We start from the raw sequence: 23,621 nt of genomic DNA on the forward strand, positions 1-23,621 counted from the left end.
TCCTTCGCACACATACGGTATCCTCGATCGCTCAAACCATTTTTTAACATGTAAACCTATGGGGTAACCATGGAGGCTGACCTATTTTTTTAATAACCATGGTTATTAAAAATATTAAATGTTTTATGCATGGTTACCGGGAATTTTACAGGAACAGTTGAAGTTTATGAATGCAATTCGACCAATCAGATGGCTGGATTTCTTAAGTGAGGTATATAAATAGGGTTAGTCATTGTTAGTAAGGAATTAGTCATTGCTCTACTATTATACACAAAAATTTACTGGCCTGTCAAACAATTCCTTTATGATTTTGACTGTAGCAGGCTAATGTGGTTAAGTACCCGAATATGGATGCATTGATACGTTGAGTGTGCAGACTACAAGATAGTTGATACCCGAGACAAAAGTTACCAAGCTTACTTCATTCCCACCCGACAACATAATCTAATGATCCCAAAAGTGAAGAAAGGTGATAAAGCGATTAAGTGATAAAGTGCCAACAGAAAGAATGGATTGAAAAGAGTCACTGCCACAGAAGCTTTAGTATAGACCAGTTCACAAATGAATCCCAATTTCTGGAGTCGTCTACCTCAAGATCCTAGTCACGAACTATTGCATCCACCTCCTCCAAGTTCCTGTATTTCAAAAGTCAGAATGCAGGTTGCATACATTAGTTGTTGCTATGTTAGACAAGTCTATTAAAAGCTAGGAGGTTGTCATTAGTGACCATTGAAATAGAAGCGAGAATGAAATTTGAATATGCGAATTGGTTGGTTGAAAGTTAAACAAACACCATATGCACACCTATTGGCATTGTTTTTTGTTATGGTGGTGATCTAGAAGCTGTCAAAGTCTTTCAAATAAGAATGGCAACATCCATGTAAACAGAAGTGGAGGAGGGGGCAGGAGGACGTTGAGAGGGAGAAGGGAGAGATGAGAAGATGGATCTTTCTCCAAGGGATCAGATTGCATTTGATCTCTCCTCTTGTGATCCTCTTGTGATCCACTTCAGCTCCCGTATTTCTGAATGCAGGCTAAGCTTTCTCCCAAGCGGGAAGTGTTCGGGTTTTCCTTTTCACCCCTTGCAGATGTCATTCATTCAGTAAATACTCAACTAAAGACTTGGCGAGACATCCAGGGGGGGGGGGGGGCTAATCAGGAAGCAATCAAATCCTGATCAATGTGGCAGTCTTGGACTTACATATGTACCAAAAAGCAGGAGAGAGAGAGAATGAGAAGGAAAGAAGTATGTCAGGAGCAAGGGCATTGAATCATCAGGCAAGCAGGATATGAACTTGGTGTAAAAGGAGCCCCTGTGAAGCGAGTAGAGCTAAATTTGTAACTGTCCCCTGTATATGACCTTGCTATTATGACTGTCCATTTCCTTCATACTGATAAACCAAGTATGAAGTTGAACCCAACAAGACAGAGAAGAAGGGGCAGGAGCTTGACATGAGAAATACATTGGATCAGGATGTAGTATAGAGGATCATAATAAGAACCATGCCAATGCATATTATACAAGTTAACTTATGGTGTAGAAAGGCAGACCGGTATTGTAAAATCACTGTCTATCTGTTGATATGGGACAGCGGAAACTGCGAACTTAAAAGCTACCATAGAACAGCTTTGGCACTCAGATTCAAGACTTATGCATTTTAATGAGAAAGCTATCTCCCTCATCTGACACTGTTGATAAAATATATTCTAAAGAATTAGGTTGAGGGATCAGACTATGGGAGGGTGATTAGAACGGGCATAAGGGGAATGCTTTATTTTATCTCCATATTATGTATGTTTATACATTCAAGGTAGATCAGTGAGGATTTCATAGCAATGTATGCATGATGAGGCTCTCTAAGGCACACCAAATTTAGGCCATGAAATGGGACTAAGCAGAGAGTAGAGAAAACTCTGGATTGCTACAGATCCTCATAATCCTTAGCTCATGGAGAATAGAAAGAGAAGAAGGATGGTGAGTAAGGAGAGAGAAATAGACATAAAGAGGGAGAGAGAGGGAGAGAGAGAGAGAGAGAGAGAGAGAGAGAAAGCAAGCAAGAAAGAGAATGTGGGAGCCTGGGAGGAATGAAAATAGATAAAATGGAGACAAAAGGTACAGAGTGCAAAAAAGTCAGTTAAAACAAGCGATGGGAGCAGAAAAGAGGGGAGGGACAAAAGATAGTGGGAGATTTCTAAATGTAGCAAAAAAGGAGTTTAAGTTTGAAACCCTGAGAAAATACAATTCATTAACATTAGAGAGAGGGAGAGATAGAATGAAAGAAAGAGAGAGAGGGGTGTAATTTAAACTCTAGAAAGGTGTTAAAGATGTATGTCAGTCTAGACTCGCCCTAATACTTGTTTTGGCAGTTTAACCCTCATTCACATATGAGTTATTAGACCGCCTCGGAAAAGTGCTGTGGCAATCTGACTATACCCTTTCACACATAAATAAATGGCAGGTTAGGGTGAAGGAAAAAAAATGTAGCCACAAGCAACAAAGCATACCCATATTTACATGTATGCGTGTGATTAGACGGAGAAATGCGAAGTGCATCATTTATATAGGCTTGTGAAATTTCATTTTGCCATGGCATTTTTTTAAAGGCGGTTTATTGTATCGTATGTGAACGAGGCCCGGGCCTACTCCTCAGTCTCTTATTTTCCCAATGATACACTAGGAGAAGATCAATATGTGGGCCGACTGGGACTCTATTAATAATTCATTATTACCAAGAACAAGGACCAGATTTTTAAATCCTACAGGATAGGCTCATCATGAGAAGATTTCTTCTCTCTTTTTTCACTTTAAATGCTTGGCTGAATGAAAAGAGGTAACTTTGGCACATCATCAGCCATGTAAAACTCTGTGAGATATGTGTTTGGCTTTGAAAACATATACTTATGTCTTTGTGCAGACAATTAAAAGAAAAAATGATGGTTGTTAAATTGTTCTTGTCATAAAATGTAAGTTACTGAGGTACAGATCTATATATATCTACCAATAATCAATTCCACACAGAGGTACAAATTCATATACTACCAATAATCAATTTTTACACAATTTACAATAAGACATCCCTACTTAAAAACGTCCACATTCACAATCATAAAAACCTATTACAAGGCAAAAATAGATACACTGACTGGCCATATACATGAATCAAGGAAACATGAACAAATCATGTTCTTTTTCAAGAAAATACTTGGCATATAAATGTGTTCTATGTGTGGTGCACATAAGAAATATTCTCATTGGATATAAAAGTATAAAACTATAACAGTAGTTCTCCTGATAAGACTTTGCTTGAACAAAATTAAATGCAAGCACTTACTGACTCTTTTGTGTCAAATGATTTCAATACACTTGATAATACACATTTTACATGATAAAATCGACAGTCATTGCAGTTTGACAAATAAGCTTGTGCTAAAGTATAACATGGAACATTTCAACACATAATAGTCAAAAACACTTATATTTCATATATTTTGCACCCGCATCATAAAATATTTAAGTTCCAAGCTCCAACACCTACTTAATAGTAACAAAGTAATGATAAAGATATTTCTTGGCTTGAAAGCATTACCTGATGTGTTGGCTTCTAGTCACATGACAGGTGAACTCGATCTTGTCCCGACAGACGTAGCCGCATATGCTGCACTGGAACGGATGCCTGGTGCCGTGACAGCTCATGTGCAGAGTGAAGATCACATGGTCAGTGAAGAAGGTTTCACAGTGAGGACATTTGACCGCCTGATGTGGAATGCCCACCGGATCACCTCCAATCCATTCCGTCTGCGCTTGACCATCTGTCTTGCCATCTTCCTCACCACCGCTACTGCTGCTGCTCTTGTTGCTGCCCTTGTTGCCCTTGTCTGATGTCTGCGGGATAGAGGTAGAGATTTCACCGTTGTTGATCACCTGGTCGGCCTCGTAGACCCCTTGTTTGAAGTACCTCTGTGAGTGACCAGGGTTTTCATCTGAGTCTGGTGTGACATCACCAGGTGATCTTAGATTTTGGACCACTCCATGAGGATACTTGTACATGTTGAGGTCATGTGGTGAGCTTGGGTCAATACCATTGACCATTGCCTGGGGATGATGGAATGCAGGCATGACCCCTTCAGCCTTTACACCAAGAGGGTGATTAGCTTCACTGGCATATGCTGCTGCTGCTGCTGCCTGACCTTCTGCATTGGGTACGTCGGACCTGGTGTCGATCCAGAGCTCAGTACCATGCTCCTGCTCTGGCGATAATACGAGTTCCCTCTTCGGGAAGGGTGTCCTCTTCCGCTTCCTGGCACCGCCCTCCTTCTTGCGCCTGAAGATTGGAAAGTTGGCCCAGTGAGGCGCATTTTCGTTGGGAGGAAGAGGATGAGGGGAGATAGGTGTATTTGAAATTACAGAGTTCGTGGTGTTGTTGACCATGCCCAGAGAACCAGGTGTAATGTTACCTGATCGAGGAGGGGCACTGTGGTTGCAATCGCTTTCATGGACATCTCGGGAAGGTAGATGTGGTGAGGCGCTGCCCGGGAAGTCAAGCGATTCCTGGGGAGGCATTTCCTGAGGTTGACCCGTACTTGATCCTGGACTTGCTTTCTGGGGACTAAGTGTTTCTGAGGAGGCTATTTCTGAATGAGGTAGTGAAATATTTGAATGTTTTGCTATCTTGCCATTGCCCATCTCCATTTCCCTAATGCCATTGTCTGAGCCATCGTAGAGGCTTCCTTCTTGCATGGCCATTGCATGAGCTAAAGGAGGGGGACCGTGTTCAAAACCTGAGGTATCTAAGCCATGTTTGCCTTCACTGATATAGAGAGGGGCCTTATACGGCCCTTCATCTGAAGGTGAGGAGCTATTATTTTGAGCATTGTAAGGTGGCGAGTTGTCGTCGTCCATGGACAAGGGTGGCAAAGGCGCCCCATTGACATCCATGCAATTATGGCGCTTGCGACGATGGGCCTGAAGGTTGCATTTGTAGGGCGTCTGGTAGTGGCACTGGTCACACTTGAACTGCTTACTGGTGCCGGTGTGGACGATCAAGTGCCTCATCAGGCTGCTTCGGAAGGCACTGCTGAAGCCACAAACCAGGCACTTGTAGGGCTTCTTCCCTGAATGAACATTCATGTGCTCGTTTAAGTGTGTCTTCGTAGGAGAAATGTGTGTACATAGCTTACACTGGTACACTCGTCCATGTTCAGAAAATGGGGAAAGGGCGCTTAGGGAGTTGAGACCTTCCATGGTAGGAGGGGGACCTGAGGTAGATACATGCAAGGGAATGCCACGACTCACTTCCGGCATGAGGGGTGGGGGCAGGTCTCTAATTTTACTAATGTCTGGCATGCGTCGATCCAGTAGGATAGAGCTCGTCATATCGATTCTGTGGACTGCCAGATGCTGCTGTAACGTGCTGTGTAATGAACAACTAAAACCGCACTCTAAACACTGGTATGGGCGTGAACCCGTATGAATGTTCATATGTTCGTCAAAGGCGGCCTGTGTGGATGCAATAAACGTGCAGAGTTGACACTGGTATCCCTGGCTTGGCTTACGAGGGCTTACGCCAGGTGAGGTGTTCCGCTGCACTTCTGGAGGTGTTCCTGCCGAATCCTCACCAATACTGGAATGACTTGAGCTACTGCGGGATGACCCAACTGTTCGTAATTCTTCTTTGTTAGCCATTCATGATCCAATTCTTCACAATTTCCTTGGAAACAGAGATTGCAATATTTTTCCTGCATGAAGAAAAAAGATAAAATACAAAAAAGGATAATTAGTCTTGATTTTGCTTATTATCTACTGGTGTAATTGGTGTCCTTCTATGAAATATAATTTGAGGAAATATATCCTGGGCTGATATGTGTTCTAGAAGTATATCAACATCTCTTTAAAATGTATGTATAAACTTTTCACTGCAAATGTTAAATCTGCATGTTTTATTTCCATTTTCTGAAGACATATTTGTAATGAAAAGAGTAAAAAGTTTAAACAAAGGGTTCACACGGTAAAAACATACATGGGAATATCCAGAGGAGTTGATTTGGCCTATAAAAATCTTCCCTCACAAACAAAGGGTTAAACATACCGGGGTAATCTTAAATGGCTGAAATATTAGAAATTCATGAGAGTATTAGTTTGCAATTTGGAACCACAGTATGACAAAGTAACAAAAAAAAAGTAAAAAACATGAAACATATCATCTGAACCTACAATTATTAAATCAATAATGAGAAGGCATTATATATTCATAAAATGAAGTACGGTGTGGAAAAAAACTTATCAAATTCAGTGATCTATTTAATATGTGGAAATATGAATTGTCAAAAGAGTGAAGAAGACAACTAAAGAATTGTTCTCAATTAAAATGGATTTTAGAACTCAATTTAAAGAATAAGTTTTGTTGGTACCACATGGGGTAGTCAGATTTCAGCTGCTAACATACCTACATGTAATTGTTGATGTTGAATAGTGTAAGATAAAATAAATGCATTTTACAATGCCAATATAATCAACGATCCACTCAAATTTGTGATTAGAAATGAGTCAAAAGTGTCAAAAGTGTCGAACACAAATAATTTTACTCCTATTTATGAAATGTATAAAATATACCTCTTGCATCATAATAAAATTTACTGATTTTCTCAACTTCACAATGATAATAAAAACCTTTCTTTCTCTAAATAAATCATGCAAATTCTAAGTTTTCTCTCTTTATTCATTGGTAAAGCATAATGTAATACAGCGACTAAGCTTTAAAGGCATATCAGATACCATGTAGAAACACAGATGATTGGTAGCTGAAGTTCAAATTTAAGAGGGTTATTGAAGTGACTACAATACCATGGAGAGGACAAAGTGCAACGGTTGGAACAAACTTGTGTGTAGTAATCCCAAGTACAGGGTTCAATGAACAATCATTAAACAGAATGAGAGAGAGAGAGAGAGAGAGAGGCAGAGAGAGAGAGAGAGAGAGAGAGAGAGCGGGAGGGAGAGAGAGAAAGGGGGAGAGAAGGAGAGAGAAAGAGAGAGAGAGAGAAAGAGAAAAAGAGAGAGAATATATATATATATATAACTCCCTCAAAAGCCTTTTCAAATATGTGAACACTATTATTATCTTTCCTTACAGAATACAAATATGCAGAAAAATATGTTAGTACATTGTATTCAGAAGCTGTAGCAACGATAGAAAGACCGATCAAAAATGCAGAAGGAATCAGGCTTCATTACACCACCAACAGTACTCCAAACGTGTGACTCCATAAGCCTAACAGAAACCAGAGCCTACCTATGCTCTACAATGAGTGAGTAAGACCAATACGCAACCAGCAGAGGCCACTGTAAATATTGACCTGACATAATCACATAGGTTCACATTGAACTCTAACTGCACAGGCCTTTAGTGCGGTATGCATGTATGAGCCCTCCTTTGCCCGCTGTATGTGCGCTCAGCTCTGAATGTGTGTGTGTGTTGTGTGTGTGTGAGAGAGCGAGCGTGTGTTGTAGGTGAATGCAGCGGGTGTGTGTGTGTGTACGCAGTGGCCAGTGGCATTTGTACATGGCCGCACATCTACCGGGTAGTTCTAGTTCGTTCGCAAAGCCACATACAACATAGTATCCACGCAGTGGTAGGCTATCTGAGAAGTGGAGAGAGGGAGAGAGAGAAAGAGAGAGGGGAAGAGAGAAAGAGAGACGGGAAGAGAGAGAGCTAACGTGCAACGCAACTTGCAGGCTGCATCAACAGATGACTTAACACTCTACCACAGATTCTACCACTGAAATGTTGTGGAAAAGAAATGAAAAAAGTAGTAGATATGGAAGAGAACATACCCCTGTTCTGGCCTGCCTAGAGGCCATATTTGCTGGCGGAAAGAGAAGCCCTCTGCTTGTAGAGTGGATGGACAATGAATGATCCGTGAGACTGAGAGAGAAGAGAAGCCCTGCCTGATCCTGACCAAGTGTTTACTCACTCATAGCCATGCAGCCAGCCAGCAGCTTGGGAAAGAACCAATCCTCCTACTAACCACACACACACATAGTGTTCTCATTATATACACCACATATGATTTGTATGCTCTAGCTCGGTATGGCAATGACCTCACACTCCAACGTTAATGTACTTGTATTGTGCGCAGCATTTATTCTCTCTTCATTGTCATTGCTTGACCAGGCATGTACAGTGTTGAGATGACGCGAATGAGTGACCGAACCCGCTCCATGGATGGGGGGAGCACTGCCTATATCATACATGCACACCCAATCAAAGTCTGTTATCACTGTTCCTCTCTTCTTTCTGCTTTTGTTGCTGTGCTGGGTTGGCAAAGTGTTTTTACCTTCTCTCTCTTTTTCTTTTAGGCTTATGATGCATTTCCAGCAGTTAGTGGTCAAGGGTGTAGTACAATTACGAGAGTTGTGATCCAAATGTAAAAACACTGTTCCTCTATCTGATTGGTGAACGGCTCGGTCATGGATAGCATAATCAGCTAATAACATGCAACCAACTCCAGTTTATAATAAACCAATGCTGCTCACGTTTCTCTCTCGTTGTCAATAACTTCTTTGCTCAGGCCTTTCCTCAATAATGATTCTCCAATCATATCCACCAACTGCGCATGTGTTGAACATGATACATATTCATCGAAGACCTTTTTCTCTAGATTTGTTATTCCCCACCCCTACAACATCGCTACATGCTGATTGGTTTGTTTGATCCGTTTGTTAGATTGGTAACGCCTTATTGACCTCAAAACACTTCCAACTCTCTGTACTTCCTTTCATGTTATCCATTCATGTTCACTCTTTGGAATAATATTGAAAACACCCCTCTCTCAAAATGGGCATGTATACAAAGGAAATACCAACTGAAAGGAAATACCAACTGAAAAAAAAGCCAAGCTAGAATGACGAAGCACCAGCAAACTTTTCTTTGGTTCATGAATATAGATTTTCTGATCAAATTCAAACCCGATATCAAAATGGAAAACAAATCTCCTTCCTTTTCATAGCATTTGATGTATTCTAAATACCAGTATACAGTTAACAACTAAATTATTCATATCTTTACTAAGTTATATAATTTATGAAGTATGTGAAAAAGTAATTTGTCCTGATTTGTAATTTGTTTCTTGAGAATGTGACTTACAATACATCTAAAAGTATTCAACAAAGGTCCTAATTCAACCAGTCCACCTGTCATTCTTGAGTTATGGAAAACACAAAAAACATCAAATTTAAAAGGGGTATGAACAATTCAGTTGTTAGGTATATGTTTTTTTCATGGTCAATAAATCCCTATTCAAAAGATGCAATGCTCCCAAACATTTCCTTTAGGAAAAACTTATCACATGGTTATCTCATTCATTACATGATGAAAATAACTATATTAATGGCACAGTCCATAGATAATGATTGCAATGAGATTTGTGACTTGATTAACATCAAAAGTTCAAAGGGATATCTCACTAACGTTCATCACATGATCATTATAAACACTCATAACTTTTTTGAAGTTGAGGACTAGGGCCTGTGTTTAATTAACCCATATGTCAGAAATATGAGTATTTTACTCAGTTTGTGGCTTAGATAAAATACTTAGCCAACTTTGGTATTCAGTTGGAGCTTTTGGCTAAGTATTTTACACTTTACACACAGCTCTATTTGATAGTAAAGTTGTATATATCGTAGGCAATGTTCTACTCTTACAAACTGAGTTGTCAGTTGTAATATAGTGCGATACTGTGAATCTGATGTGTGCTGGTAGCACGATAATAAACGGAAAAAAACTTTTGGAGATATATCCCTTGATAAGAGATGTGATTTGGGTAAAATTCCCAACAAACATATAAAAATATATGACATATAAAAAGTTGCAGAGAATCAAGGCAAGACAAGTTTGAAATCACTATGTTCTGGTATTTTGACAAAGAACAATTACAAATTAAATGATGGACATTAAGTGGTATTGAACCCTAGGACTTTGTTCTGGGATAATCATGGACTAAAGGGTTCAGTAGCAGCCAATAAGAGAGCGTTCGGGTACATATACTGCACATGCATAGTACATCGGGGTATTGGCTATAGCGAGAATTGAAAATGGCCGAAGAACCACCTTTTTTTCATATGTTGGAGAAACTGAAGTGGATAACAGTGTATGTACAGCTTGTTTTATGCTTGAACTTCGTGATAAATGGATTTTTCTAACTGGTAGGGGCCGGATTAAAAGTAACCACATGAGAACATGAGAATTTCAGTAGCCATAGGGTTAAAACCCATACTTCTAGTACTACTGCTATGGGCCTATGCTTGGAACCAATTAAGGAGAAATATTCTTTGTAGGAAGTCCATGTTAATCACACAAAGTTATCAAATGTTTAGCAACTTTCATGGAACATTATCTTAAATAAAATACACACACTGCATTATGGGGCAAGTTTAATATGTTTACCTTACTTTGGAAAGGAGTCTGAATTGTTTAGACTAAAACAGGTAAATGAAATGTGGGAGGAGCCTAGCTATTTTAGGGGTGCATCTGGAGGCCGAGTGACCACAAAAGATTGATAAACTGCATTTATGCTCTATGACAAGAAATTGAGGCCATGGCCAAGAACTCATTACTAGTCTATATACATTCAGACCTCTTGACCAGTAGGAACTAGATAGTCCATTTTAGTTGACCAAATTAGACTGAATTTCATGCTTTGCTTCAACAACATCCAACTGGTATTCACCATGATTTCCTCTATTAACCTTATGTCACTGTACAGACAAAAAATATATAACTACACTTGAATTGTAGTAAGCCAATTAGTGCTTGCATCAATGGGTCTGCTAGTGAGATTAACACAGGTGCACTGAAGCAGCAATGAGGTCAAATACATGCCTTTATTTTTGGGCACCAACAGTTGTCCTTAGGCTAGTGAAAAAAGAGAGATTTTTCAATAACAAAAGAGTACCCGGAATGTGATATAGTTTTCAAATTGCATATTTTTTTTTATTAAGTACTGGATGTGTTTGATATCAAATTACAGGGCATGTCATTTTTTTTCTTCTCAAATACTGTACCAATTATACCTATCATTTGAAAATATGTGAAAAATTATTCCACACGAATGAAGATTTTGCACTATTCTTGCAGCGCATATCTTTAATAAACTGCACGATGTTTGAATTAGGTTAATTTTAAAACCATGAGAACAGTGAATGATTTCAAGTTATAAATTGACCATAGCCAATATTATGTTCAATCAAGTGCATGAGAATTCACCTCAATGACAATGTACAGCATATCATCTAACAAGAGCAAAAAGAACATTACAGGTGATACAAAGTTTTGGTATGGGGTCGTGAATTTAGTTCAAATGAACATATTGGAAGCATTTGGCATGATACAGTCAATTGTTCATCTATGTATTCTTTACTTGGATCCAGAAATAAATACTGAATACCAGCATCTTCAAATAAATTTAAAACTCATGGTCATAAGCTATTTTGCAGGGGTAATGTGTTTACAGTGGTATAATTCTCCCTAGTGGTGAATTTTATGAGTTATTGTTCATTTGTTTGAATGCAAATTGCACGTATGTTGCTAGTTGGATTATAAACAAGGCTAATCGTCAGACCTGAAAAAATCTATTGTATGAAATTTGCATTATGGGCGGGCAGTGAATAAAATAATTCTGACTATTGAAGGCAATAACTCATAACAGGTGAATGCACTAGTTGATTATCGGGCACTTGATAGAGAAATATTTAATTTGAAACATTACAAAGACGGCCTCTTTATGAAAAACAATTCATAAATGTTGATAGATGCAAAAACAACCAGTATAAATAAAAAGTTCAAGAAAATATTTCTGTACCAGTTTCTGAAATACAACATGTATGTGGAGAAAACATACTTCTCTTTTTTGCTCAATGCACTGTAGTTAAAAGATCTTACAGGATGGAAAGACAGCCTACTGTTTATGGAATAACGTACAAATGTTATGTTTGCCTAGATTATGTTTTAGCATTCAACTTGGAGAAAGGAAATTAGATGTAATGCACATGAATGCAAATTATAATGGGTTAACTCAGCCACTCACTAGAACAGTTGCTATGAAGCCGGCTGTTCTCTTGGCCTAATTAGAAGCATTAAGGTTATTATTCAAGTTAGGATATGTATTATTCAAAGCCATTAAAGGCTGGTCTCATAGCCTAATTAGGGTGGATACTTTTTATTTACCACACTCATCATACCGTGCCAGAGGGCTTGTTCTCAAAGCCTAATTACAAAGCAGTTTTGTTACTTCGTCAAATACAGGACAAAAGAGCCAAGTTGCATGGTCTAATCATTGTAATTATGTTTCACTTTAAAAAATCATCTGGCAATTGTATATGTTTGTCTGATTGGATGCTACAGTGTGAATAAGTCAACTCCTCATCAGACTGAAAGGAAAGTTTGATGAGGGAGGGCATAGGATAACAAAGGGCTCATAGTGTGAGCAAAATGAAGTTGCCCTCGATGTATGGATATTAAACTCCTAATAATTGTCTCTCATCAGTTGGGGGGGGGGGGGGCTATATAATTTAAAGAAGATATAACATAGGCATACACAATATCAAAAACTTTTTTCTTCTTCTGTTTTTAAAAGTGGAACAGATAATTAAAGCAACAGATAGCAAGAGAAACAGAGAAAGGGGAGAGAGAGAGAGACAGAGAGAGAGAGAGAGAGAGAGAGAGAGGGGGGGGGGGGGAGAGAGACAGAGAGACAGAGAGAATTAAGAGAGATAAAGAATCAGGAAAAACACTTGATTTGTCTGTGATCTGGGTCAGTTTCTACCCTAAGAGTCCAGACTTGCAAAGCCCCTTACTTCCTCTCCCTCCTGTCTTGCCACTTCCATTTATGTCTAGTAATAAGGCATAAAGGAAACATAATGCCAATCACCAATCTAGCCTGCCTCCAAGGAAACATCAATTTGTCATTTCTCTATTAAACACATTTAAATCGAGTTTGTACAGTTTTTAAAGTTTTTAAAGGACCGGTTCTAATGTTAATGTTATAAAAAAACGATTAAAACAAAATATTTACAACTATAAAACCTGTGTTCTAAGTCTAATGTGAACGAGGTCTCAGGTCAACGATTTATGCTAATGAGCATTCAGCATCAATTTTCTCAGACAGGCATCACCTCGCCAACATAATGTTCTGTAGACCCATTTTGTACTTGTTGGTATCATCACTACTACTACTACTACTACTACTATAACCACCACCAACATACTATGTTACTGTCATACCTAAACTTTTAGCCCAAAGAAGCCCTCCCTCCCTCCCTCCCTCCCTCCCTACCAAGGATTGGAATTCAAAAACAAAGTCTTCGGGGACAACACACTATGAATATGACTGACAAAGAAAGCGGACAAAATATACAGTTCCTCAGGTAGACAAAGGAACATCCATTCACTGCTATTATGTAAAAAGGTGAATATGCATGTCACACCTGTTCTACACATTTTTACATTATAGCAGTGAAGGGATGTTCCTTTGACTACCTGAGGAACTGTATATTTTGTCCGCTTTCTTTGTCAGTCATATTCATAGTGACAGACAAAAAAAGCAACATGTTTATTCTTTCACTGCCCACCCCCCCCCCCCCCTTCTACCTCCTTCCGCTCACAGCCAACTTTCAATCTCAAAAATCTTCCAAACATTTTTTATTTGTTGCAATGAATTGAACTCATTAGTGCTATGACCAAAAAGGTTAATTATATGTAATCTATCATCTTTAGTCAAAAGTGCTCATTGTTTCCAAAATGGGGAAATTACTTTCATGCTCAGTAAAGAGCAAGTATAAATATGATGAGTCATTTAACATGATTAATGGATTCATGACTTTAGCAAAGCTTATAATGTTCCAGTGAATATCAACAAGGGTTGTTAAAAGTACATAAGGGCAGTTCATTCATCCTCCTCTTTATTGACCCACTGACTAGTAAACTGTTCAGTGAAAAAATACACGGGGGCTCGGGGTGAATTAGCCCCCGAAATGCCCAAAAGAGCCCCCGAAAATCAGAAAAGAGTCCCCATAAATTTGCATAGAGTTCAATGCAAAACAAATTTTAGAATGTTATATTCATGCAGGCAAGCTTGAAAAGTAGCCCCCGAAAAATAAATATTAATTTTTTCCCTGCAACTGTTTCATTCCCATAAGCTTAATACAGTGGCAACCTGGTTCCCGTAGCCAATGGGTTAAAACAACAAACAAAAACGGTTACTGCATGAGAAGATTATGACAGCAATGTCTGAATTATGAAAACTTTATATACAATTTCCAACTTACCAACAGTTGTTCAATCTTTTCCACAGAATTCCTCGCATTTCATGAAAACAAAATTCACTGATGGAGTTTCCAAATTCATAACCAATCATCCATTATCCATTGGAATTGGATACAAGACAAAATATAATCAACTGCTTTCTTTTTTTGAGGCCTATGAAAATTCCCGGATTTGAAGGACTTTTCTTGAATTCCCTGACCTTTTCCTCCGCCTGCAAAAAAAGGGACTTATATTTCAGACTTTCCCTGACTTTCAGGATGGCTAGGTAACCTATAGTCTTTGGACGACGAAACATTCACTGTCAAGCAATCTGATATTTGCCCAAACTGGGAAAATTCATTGATCTTTCCCTCGATCACATGATCACATCACAAATACAAACTCAATTATCCTTACGTGAAAGCAGGAAACGTATGTGATTTCTTTTCAAGGAAAACTAATCCAAAAGCCTATCGCTACAAAACTCACCCCACCATCAGTGGTACATGAGTCCTTGAACATAAGCAGTTACTTCTCTTTCCGTCAAGGCTTCCTCTTCCACCACATGTAATAACCCAGAAAACCATTATCACGACTTCCTAGTAAAACTCTCATGGAAAATTTCCTTTCAAGGCACATGTATAAAACCCCAGAGTTCATATTCAGCATCAATAGGATTCCACAAAGCCATCTTTTTCTCCTTTCAAATAAGTGTGTTCATATGCTTGTGAGGAAGTCAACATTTGGAGCATGATATATACACTGATAAGTCACTGATTTGTAGCACACCCCCCCCCCCCCCATACTACCTGTACCTTCATGAGATTTGTTGTTGTTGTTGTTGTTGTTGTTGGGGGGGGGGCAGATGTTCTGTTAATACATTTGGCTATAAGCGATATTTTGTTTTGTTGCGTAGGCTGTAATGGTATGCCTACAGTAGATATATTCTGACTTAGAAATGGCTTAACTCAATATATTATATGTGGCAAATATTAAAATTAAAAATTGGGACATTTATCTAAAGACCTTGCAGTGTACCATGAGTGAAAGCCTGCGTTTCTGGACGGTCATGAGCTAACAATGCTAGCATAGATACAATTCAATGTTTGAGATCTCGCAGCAAATCCTAAATATAGCCAAATGTAATTTAAAACATGTCTTTACATAAAGTTCAAATAAGAGGTTTAAATACAATTACAATTGTGATCAACAGAACATTCATTGAGGCTCATGTTTGAATTGGAAAATCTCTGAAATCTCTTAATGGCTTTCTTGTGGACTAAATATATCTTATGAATGCAGCCTTTACGAAAGTGGAGCAGAATTCCGTTGGGTTCAAACCACTCACACCACATACCCCCTCAAAACTTTCTGTGGTCACAAGTGAAAGCAGCATGTTGAAAGGGTTCTAGGAAAGATACATTCCTGTCAAGTTCTTCATGTCAATAGGCGCGTCTTCACTATCTCGAGATTGCCAAATATCCAGCTATTTGAACTATCCCGATCGCAAACTATCCAGCTAATTTGCGTCTTCATCAGACCGAAGTAGCAATTAGAAGGATATTTGGTCAGGATTGTCATCCCGAGATATCTTGGGATAGTTTGCAAAATATCCTACTATTTGGCAAAATATCCAGCTTATTTGTCCCGTGCGTCTTCACTAGACCGAAGATTCGCAATACACGCTAACGCTGAGCAAAATATCTCGAGCTAATTTCTCTAGGTCGAGTTTCAAGTTTGGAGGTCGAATCTCGAGATAGTGAAGACGCGATTTGTTACTTCGGGATTATTTCCCAAATAGCGGGCAATTTGGCAATCTCGAGATGATGAAGACGCGCCTTCTGGGACGAGCTTGCTTGGGGCAAGGGAGGGAAAGCAACCAGAGTTGGTATTTTGTCATGATGATTCCTATAATGATATAAGCACATTGGTATGTTACGCTTGATCCTATTTTATTGTTTTTTTCCAAGAATCTGAACAGCCAACAAAAGCATGGATTCTATAGGAAGAATCTTTCTTTCTTTCTTTCTTTTGGAACATTTCATTCCACCATCATCCAGTTATTACCAATGAAAACCAATCTTTCTGCATGACTTCACAAATTTCTTTCATATCTGCTTCATGTGGTTTCTACTGAAAGTGCCATTATTTGTTCAAACTCGCATTCTTTTCTAAACATTTCTTTACACTACATGGCTATTTCTATTCATGTTAAAGCCCCTCTAAAGTGTTGGGAGCCCCAAACTCAAATATTGATAAAGAATACATAATTTTGGTGTTCTGTTGTACACAGGAAACTCAATTTTGTATTCTTTCATCTATATTTCGGCTTCAAACACATTTGTTTTGAAAATCCTTGCAGAAATGTGTTTAAATGATATCCTCTTTCACATTATGATGCAATTTAAGTGCAATTTTGCAATCCATTTTTGGGGCTTCCAATGCTTTAGAGGTGGCTGCAGGGCCATGATTGTTTTCATACTTGCTTCCCCCCTAAAAACAACAACAAAAAAACACCACACACACATTTCATTAAACTAAATGGCTATCTTATTTGTATTTGCATAAAAGTACAATTGTGTCCTTCTTCTCACGTTTCTCTTCATCAATTCAGTCAACTACAGTATGCGGTTATTTCATATGGTTTCACCAAGTGGCTTTGAGGAGCTCCTCATAACTCCTTGGTTTCAGGAAGTTTCTTTCATTTACTGACTGTAGGATCTATTTATTTGCATTATTAACCTGACCAAAGCATTCTAAATTGTAATTCATTATGTGTGAAGAAAATGGTTGCATGGTTAATGCATGACCAGCCTCAGCATCATGACCCCACTTCATAGGTCAGCCAAATCAATCAATATCAACAAATATACTTTTTCATCCTTTTTTTTTAACATTCAAATACAGATAACGGTTATTGCAACTATCACAGTAATAAAGATATCCAAAGCGGTCACAATTAATTTGAGTTTTTGTTTTATTTTTTCTCTACAGACTATTTGCTTAGAATCTACTTTAAAGGATTTGGGGGTGTTATGAACACAAAAGATGAACACAAAAGAAGAAAACAACTTGTGTTCCACAATTGTTTAAACTTATTTCACTACATTATGAAGAGCCTCAAAGTTGTAAGAAATAGTCAATTTCAAAGTTCAGGCACATTAACAAAAATTGTTGGATACTTTTAAAAGTCGGTATCTAAAGAGATGCAGCTAGATGACAGTCGCTCATCTAATTATTTCATCTTTTGTTTCATCTGTTGAGAGCAAGTACAGCGATAAAGGTCAACACCTTCTGGAACATGATTCCATCTCTCATTTTGTATGTCCCAAGGACAGTGCGGTAAGCATGAAAGAGTCCATGCTCCTCACTCTAATATCTAGAGTCATAATCTATGCTTATTGATAACATGAGGAAATGAAACTGGATAATGTGCCTTGATGTTCGTCAGAGTCCAATTTGAATAAAGTAGTGATCATATCAACGATATGGGAATTATGTAGGAGTGTCATCAATTGGCAAGATATCATCTGTTCACAGCCAGAAGGGCGTTAATTCTTCCTATGTAATTGTATTTAAAGAAAGAACACCCTTTTGGCTCTGAAGAGATGATATCTGATTCCTGTTTCAAAGAGGAGCTCAATAATTTAAAGGCAAAATGGAGGCAAAAGGGCGAATGTGATTGAGAAGGTTATTTTTTTAAAGCCAAAACATTTGAAATTGAACAGCACAAAATTAGCGCTCACAGTACCTACTACCTTTCTTGGAAGAAAACAAATATTGAGTGTAGAATTTCTCAAAAATATGAAATAACTTTGCTTCTCTTGAGGCCAGAGTTTAACCGATTACCGGTACATATCATATTTTGCAGCAAGCACCATCCATGATCACCTAGCTGGCAGATACCGGTGCTACAGAACATTGTTATTACTACTATTATTATAATTTCATGAATATGTTTTTAACCAAAGGTAGGTAAATTTCACTTTTGAAATGTGATAGACTGTAATTATAGTGCTGACTTTTGTTGTTGCAATATTTATTTATAACTCCCAATCCAACCAAATGGAACATGCACTATAGTTTTTTCTTGCAGAACTACTTCTTTTGATAGAGTCAGGGGACATTTGCTACTGTATTGTGTTTTCCCTCCCCCTCCTTCCTTCCTTCCTTCCTTCCTCTCTCTCTCTCTCTCTCTCTGTTTTTCACTCACTATCTTCCCCCTCTTTCTTTTCTCCAATTTCCCTATCTTTCTTTCACTCTGTCTCTCCTTTCTCTTCTATCCTTTTCTCCCTCCCCATCTCTTTTTCCTCATTCTCTCCCCCACCACTCCTCTCACCCACTCTCCTTCCTCTATCTGGATAGCATGCTTTTCAGCTTCCTATCTCCAAAGCATCAATTATTATATGCCACTCTAAAAGATATTACATTAACAATGCACCTCGGGGAAAGCTTTTAAATGTAATATGGATGGGATATTCATGCTAATTTTGTACCACACTAAAAAAAATGTTTGTTGTAGATCTATACACATTATCTTTACCCTCCTTGTGATAATATCTAACACATAAAGGCAATTTCCATCAGCGTCATGTAGACTGGCATACACAATCGAATAGATAAGCCTCATTTAATCCAAAGTGTCAATTATTCATCTTTCTGCTTGTTTTCAGCTTCGTGGCGCATCCTGACACATAGCTTAAAGCTAGAATGATAAACATGAACTCATGAATATGCTATCCTTGATTTATGAGAAAGGACTATCTCTCAAATGAATCATCAAATGAGTTAACAAATACATTATTAATGGCGACTTTTTCATTACAATTAAAATAAGGTAATCTCAAGGACTGGTAATGCAAGAAAAAATATTGTCAAATGAATTAAACAAACTTATAAAGTGAATGTTAGAAACTAGAACACTAAAGATTGTGTGCAGAACTATTTTCTATGAAAACATTATATTAGCTGAGCAATAAGATAAGGGAACATGAACATGAGAATTGGACTATTCAAAGAATATCATTTTCATTCACGTATGCAATTGTTTAGTTCATTTATTTTTTTCCCTAAAAAGTCATTGTCTGAATCCTTCATTATGCAAAACAAATGCAAAGCAATAAGCCATTCCATAACTAAAATTACTGAACAATTTCTGTATTAAGCACAGACACTTTCGAAGCAAGTCTAGTGGAAATAGGCATTTGTAAAAACTGCTACAACTGAAGTGCCTTTCTTCATGTTACTGAATAGACACTGCTAATCACAGAGGCAAATTTCACTTTCTACAAATCCATGCGACCACAACAACACCAACCACGATGACGATTCTAATAGGGACAACATGATCATTCAATCATGGCGCTAAACGGATGGAAGCGGGTATAGAGACTGGACTTACACAGGCAGGCGGGTAGGCCGGCCATGCTAGCCTATAGGCTTCAGGTCAAGGTCTTAGTGGTGTATGAAGTCATAAGTAATTAACTAGAGTGAGTGGAAAAAATAAAAAGAGCTCATCATAATACTTGACCACTTCCATGTTTCATACAGTACCTACCCCCTGCAGGCAGGCTCATCTCTATTATAAATCCCTCACTAGGCGCTTTTATATCCTCATGATCAGCAGCAGTCGATTTAAGGCAAGCACAACAGGTCCTATGCCCCCTTTTAAAACTATATGCTGTATATCCTCAGAACACAAAAGAAAAATGTGCCACCCTTCAAAAGATGAAACAAAAAAGCACCTGGAAAATGGGCTCTTTTGATTAATTTTTTTCTTTTTGCTTGTCACCACAAAGAGTGTTGAAGTAAAAAAGCGCCTGAAACATGTGATAATCCCTTTTTTCTATCGTGCCCTTGTATCACATCATGGAAGATAAAATCATCTGTTCAGAGGCAGAAGGGTGCTGACTGTGTTAAAATATGAAAGCTATTTTGTTGTTGATAGGCTTGAAATGTTAGAAATTCTGAAGTCTTTCTTTGTTACATTTTAAAGAGATACATGAAAACATGCAAGATATTTAGTTAAATGGACATTCTTTGGATGGTCAAGTACTACATTTGCAAAAAATGTTATCTTTTAAAATTCCCTTTAATATCATTGTGTATCACTTGACCCTATATACCATTAACAAATAGAGCAAAAATATTAGGTGATTCTCTTTCCTCACATGTGGAATTCAAACATATTCATCAAAATAAAAAGGGAAGGAAAGTTGGTGAATTTGAACACATGAAAAATATTTCAGTTACTCACACTTTCCAATGTATAAATGTATCAATGTAAAGGGAAAAAAAAGTTGGTAAATTTTTCTTTGTACACAAAAAAGTTATTTCTTTCTACTTATTAAACTTTTTTTATACATGTCTATTTCTTTCTGACAATCTAATATTTAATCATGCACGATTCAATAATCGGAGGAGAGTGAAAACAGAATGTTTACCTTAATTAACAATCATAGAGTCTCATAGGCACTATGGCCTTATATGGTCAAATGCGAAAATGGGCAATGTTTATGTTGAATGATCGAGGAAGTGACGTTGTGTTATAGGTTTCATAAAACATGGCAGTTACATTAGAGGTCATAATCTTTGACTGTACTCATTTCATGGGTACTCTTACCAGGAACTACTGTCAATACTATAGAGGCAGGTGGGGTAGGGTGGGGTGGGGGAGGTGAACTTATACCGGATAAACCAACATGCAATTACATCCTACGTAAGGTCAACCAAATTTAAACTAAAACACATTCTAAATTTGTTATAAAAGTTACCTGTACTAACTTCTTTCATAGAGTTGAAAAATGCATGTCCCCAAAAACACATCAGGAAGTGAACATAAATATCACAATATTGTGAAAACCATATTTTAATTTTTCCTCATTTAATTGTCTCTTCGTACATATACAAAATATTGGGGAATACAAAAATTTCATGTGGGGGTCAAAAATGTGTAATACAGTGCTGTTTTCATCAATTCAAACCATAGATTTGTACATCATTTTCTCTGCTTTATTTAACATCATTTTCTTTATTTTTTTTATTAGTGAATTCTTAAAATTACAGGATGTAAATAAAGAGGGAGGGCCATTTGAACTGGATATGCTTTTTCAAAACCAACCCATTTTTTGTATAATGATGTAAAGTGAAATACGCTTCATATTTCTGTATCTTAAACACAGAGCTACATATAGGTGAATGCACGTACAGTGAACACCTAAATTACTTGTACCCCTTTATAAATTTGAGGGTTTTTGTGTTTCTCATAACTCAAGAATGAAAGGTGGACTGAGGTTGAATTAAGGCCTTGGTTGAATACCTTTAGATGTAAGCTTTAATATTTCACATTCACATGAAACATAAACTGGGACAAATCAATTTTTCACATACTTAAACAATCACTAAATTTGGCAAGGGTATGAATAATTTAGTTGTTAACTGTAGGACCTTTGTTGTGTGGGAAGTAGCCATTCATTTACATGTGAAAAAAAAAACAGCAATTTTTTGTGGCACTTTTGTGCATACCGTAACTAAATGAGCCTTTAGTCCTGAGCCCTGAATATTGGCCCGATCAATTTCTAAATTCTAAACTTTGTAATGTTGCAAGTATAGGGTGCAAATCATGTGTATTGGATCCCTGTATGGGTTGAGCTAGCCCTGAATATTGCCTACCGGTAGATAAAATTCTAAGGCTGAGACTAAATTCAAAGTTTGGAGTCAGAAAGGTGTTTAGTTATATACTTAAAAACAGAGTCAATGCCCTTCTGGCTCTCAACAGCTAGAACCCCTTCTGTGCCACTAAATAATTTATAGAGTATGATGATCATGAATCAAATGTTAAATTACATTTTCCTCTTTAAACATATTGACAGGATTTGACAACTATGTAATTAGAAGAGATTATCTTTGATAGAATAAACATCCACTCCTGGTCGGCACAGTTGTTTTGATTTCCTATGACGGATGCAATCATCAGGTGTCGTGCCAAAAATAATTTTGACATCATCCAGTTTTGGAAATGATGATGTGCTCTGTAAGTCTGGTATCAGCATGGGGTTCATTATCAAAGCACATTTTTCATAGTCGCCTCAAGGTTGGTTATAACAGAAAAAAAGTAGACGTGTGGTAGTCAACATTTGACTGGGAATGCAAAAGTCGTGGGTTTGAGCCACAACATGGCACTTATGTCCTTGAGAAAGGCATTTTATCTAAATTGCTCCTCTTCACCCAGGTACTTAATGCGTTCCCAGTAGAATGCAAAGCTCAATGTCATTGGATTAGCATGTGTACGACGGTAAAAAGGCGACTAGCTGGAATGCTTCCCAGGGAGTGAAGAATGTACATTGTAATCTGTGGAATAGTAATTGAATGCACAGGGTAATAGTAACACTGTAAGCTCTGTGGTTGGTTCTAGCTTTATAAGAAACAGTTATTATCATCAAAAGTATTTTGCAAGATCTTGATCTCAGCAACTGAATACAAAAGTTATCAACCAACCTGGTCAAAGTGCAGAGAGGACGAAAGCTCCATCATACAAACTGCTGTGAAAATACTATGTCTTCATCATCATTTCAATAAAAGTGACCAATTTTCAAAAAAGAAACTACATGCAGCATTAAATCCAACAGCATTTCAGCTAACATACTATCACTTGGCTTCTGAATGCAGAGAGGACCAAATACCCATTACGCAAACTGTGCCAGAAAAAAACTGGCTGAAGTCAAAGGAGAAAAGAAGCACACAAAACGGTATACCTCACAATATCTCAGCTCAAGTGTACAACAAGTGATAAGCCACATCTGAAATCAAGAGGATCACAGATGCATTATTCACAAAGCTTTGGAATAAAAGAGGAAAGCCCAATAAGAGAATGACATAAATTAGATTGGATATGACTAAATCAAGATACTGACCTAGAATCATCAATTACAGAGAATGATCAGATCATATAGTTGGTCAAAATGAAGAAAACAAATTCTCACCTTCAAATGTAACAGCATAATAGAAGAACAGCTTTGGCACAATGGATTATCTATTGGACATCTGTAGAAGGAGATATAAACATAAGAAATATATTATAATAAACAGTGAATCATAAGAATCAACAGTGACAAATATATATATCTCTTATATATCTAATCCACTATGGAGAAGAATGTGTCTGTTTGAAACTAGAAGGGCATTGATTCTGTTTTAAAGTGTATGAGTTGATGCCCTGTATAGTCATCTACCAACTATCCATTTTTCAAAAAGTAAAAATTCTCATAGAATTGTAAAAAACATTAAATTCAATTGAAGAAAATGCAGTCTTAAAAATCTCAAGAT

At 37.6% G+C, this 23,621-nt stretch overlaps 1 protein-coding gene across 3 annotated transcripts in view; it reads right to left on the reverse strand.

The window, feature by feature from the left end:
• Positions 1-220: 220 nt before the first annotated feature.
• Positions 221-23,621, reverse strand: part of LOC580498 (ikaros family zinc finger protein) — a 52,177-nt gene continuing 28,776 nt past the window's right edge. The window contains exons 1-4 of one of the 3 annotated variants that reach the window (XM_030985653.1): positions 7,829-8,203; positions 4,499-5,736; positions 3,588-4,294; positions 221-635 (exon numbers count right to left, since the gene is read on the reverse strand). In XM_030985653.1, coding sequence (XP_030841513.1) covers positions 599-635; positions 3,588-4,294; positions 4,499-5,683 — 1,929 coding nt within the window. In that variant the 5' untranslated portion in view covers positions 5,684-5,736; positions 7,829-8,203 and the 3' untranslated portion in view covers positions 221-598. Of the gene's footprint in view, positions 636-3,587; positions 5,737-7,828; positions 8,206-23,278; positions 23,340-23,621 lie in introns of those variants that run through there. The other 2 variants (XM_030985652.1, XM_780552.5) reach the window with 2 other exon arrangements.

The sequence above is a fragment of the Strongylocentrotus purpuratus genome, unplaced genomic scaffold (assembly GCF_000002235.5).
Source record: "Strongylocentrotus purpuratus isolate Spur 01 unplaced genomic scaffold, Spur_5.0 spur5_scaffold_15, whole genome shotgun sequence".
NCBI classification, from domain to species: domain Eukaryota; kingdom Metazoa; phylum Echinodermata; class Echinoidea; order Camarodonta; family Strongylocentrotidae; genus Strongylocentrotus; species Strongylocentrotus purpuratus.